The sequence below is a fragment of the Volvox carteri genome (assembly GCF_000143455.1).
Source record: "Volvox carteri f. nagariensis unplaced genomic scaffold VOLCAscaffold_139, whole genome shotgun sequence".
Classification (NCBI taxonomy): Eukaryota; Viridiplantae; Chlorophyta; class Chlorophyceae; order Chlamydomonadales; family Volvocaceae; genus Volvox; species Volvox carteri.
In genome coordinates, this window is record NW_003307682.1 from 8,094 (window position 1) to 9,615 (window position 1,522).

The following is a 1,522-nucleotide window of genomic DNA, read 5'->3' on the forward strand; positions in this document are numbered from 1 at the left end:
TCTAATACATACATACATACATGTGTCATGACAGCTGATGATGTACTTATAGGCCGTGGTCTGTTTGTCCAGCACATTCATTGGGCCCATTCTGTCCTTGGCATTTCGTTACCTTGTCCTGCCAGGTACTTTGCCGACGCAGTGCCACCAAACACCACCTGTGCAGCACACAGAGTGCTGTTGACCTCACCCGTGTATGTGACAATGAAGGTAGGCATCTTGGGCTCAGATGGAACTAGAAGGTGTACCACCATACACTGACCTTACTTGTGCACCTGGCACACAGCATCCAGAACAATTCGTGCATTAGTTGCCACCTTATGGTATCCGTTCCTAATGAACCTAATGAAATAGGAAGGCGAGAATGAAGGCCTGTCACCCTTCCCTCCCTCGGCCTGCAGGAGATGGATAAGGAGGCTGCGGAGGTTCTGTACATGCCTTTCTGGGAGCATAAGGAGCTGCTTGACTGCCACAGGTGCTGGGTGTGAGGCAGGTTGGGTGGGAGCTGGTCTGGAGGGCTAGCTCACATCATGCATGCTGCTGCAACTAGTGCTGAAAGGATGTTGTGATATTCTTGGATTATAACTTGGGTTTTGTGCAGTAGTACAGTGAATCAGGGTTGGTATCGGCATAAGTCGACAACATGGCTGTTATTATGTGTATGGCAGCCCCTTTTTTGTGAAGGTGACAGATATTGTTCACTGAAGCATAGACGGTGGTCCGCAAGTTTTAAGCCTTGGGTCCAGAGCGGCGGTAAGATGCTTGCATTTATGACAGGGAAATTTATTGGCTACTCTTGCGTCTTACTGCGGTCTCCAATGTGCGTGGGCGATTTACGCCCTGTTCATCTGCCTACTTGCATCGCGACTGATCTCCTTCTCCTTAGGTTTAGATTACTTAGATGTAAACCACTGATTCCCGGTTTTCCTGAATGTGCGATCATTCTGATGCGTTTCCGTACCGCTGTCGTGCCCAGGTCGATGGCTTAGCCTTTCTTGGCACTGACGCGACTAGCTCCGCGCAGCCTTCCTTTGTTCCTGGATGGGGCTTACGTGGTGTGGTGAGGTGTCGCCGAGCTATTGTGTTGTCCTTTGCGCTTGCGATAGACGGGCCCGTCTCCCCGCAGGTCCCTCTTCGCACTGGCGGCCTCGGCCTTCCGGGGGGTCCGCTTTCCTTGGTTGGATTGTCGGCTCCCTCTCTCGAGTCTCCACCTTTGGCGCCTTCTGTGGGTTATCCGTTTGCTGCCCCCTGTTCTGTGTGCAATGTTGGCTGATTATCGTGTCTCGGCCAGAAGCACTGTCGTCAGACAGACAGACAGACAGACAGACAGACAGACAGACACACGCAGCCACTGGTCGCCTGCACGTACCTTGTTCCCCATGTTGAAGGTCAGCTCGTACATCTCCGCCAATGTCGCCCTGTGCATGTTCCACCAGGCCTGGCCTTGAGACTGCTCCGTGAACATCTTGCGATTGAAGCGAACCTTGACCAGCCGAACCGGGCCGCCTTTTTGTGCCGGTGG

At 52.8% G+C, this 1,522-nt stretch overlaps 1 protein-coding gene across 1 annotated transcript in view; it reads left to right on the top strand.

Annotated features, from left to right (window-relative positions):
- Positions 1-1,522, top strand: part of VOLCADRAFT_100695 (uncharacterized protein) — a gene marked incomplete at both ends in the record, with an annotated part of 2,784 nt that overhangs the window by 973 nt on the left and 289 nt on the right. The window contains 2 exons of the mRNA XM_002959224.1: positions 402-475; positions 1,127-1,163. Of these exons, the coding sequence (XP_002959270.1) occupies positions 402-475; positions 1,127-1,163 (111 nt within the window). The remainder of the gene's footprint in view (positions 1-401; positions 476-1,126; positions 1,164-1,522) is intronic.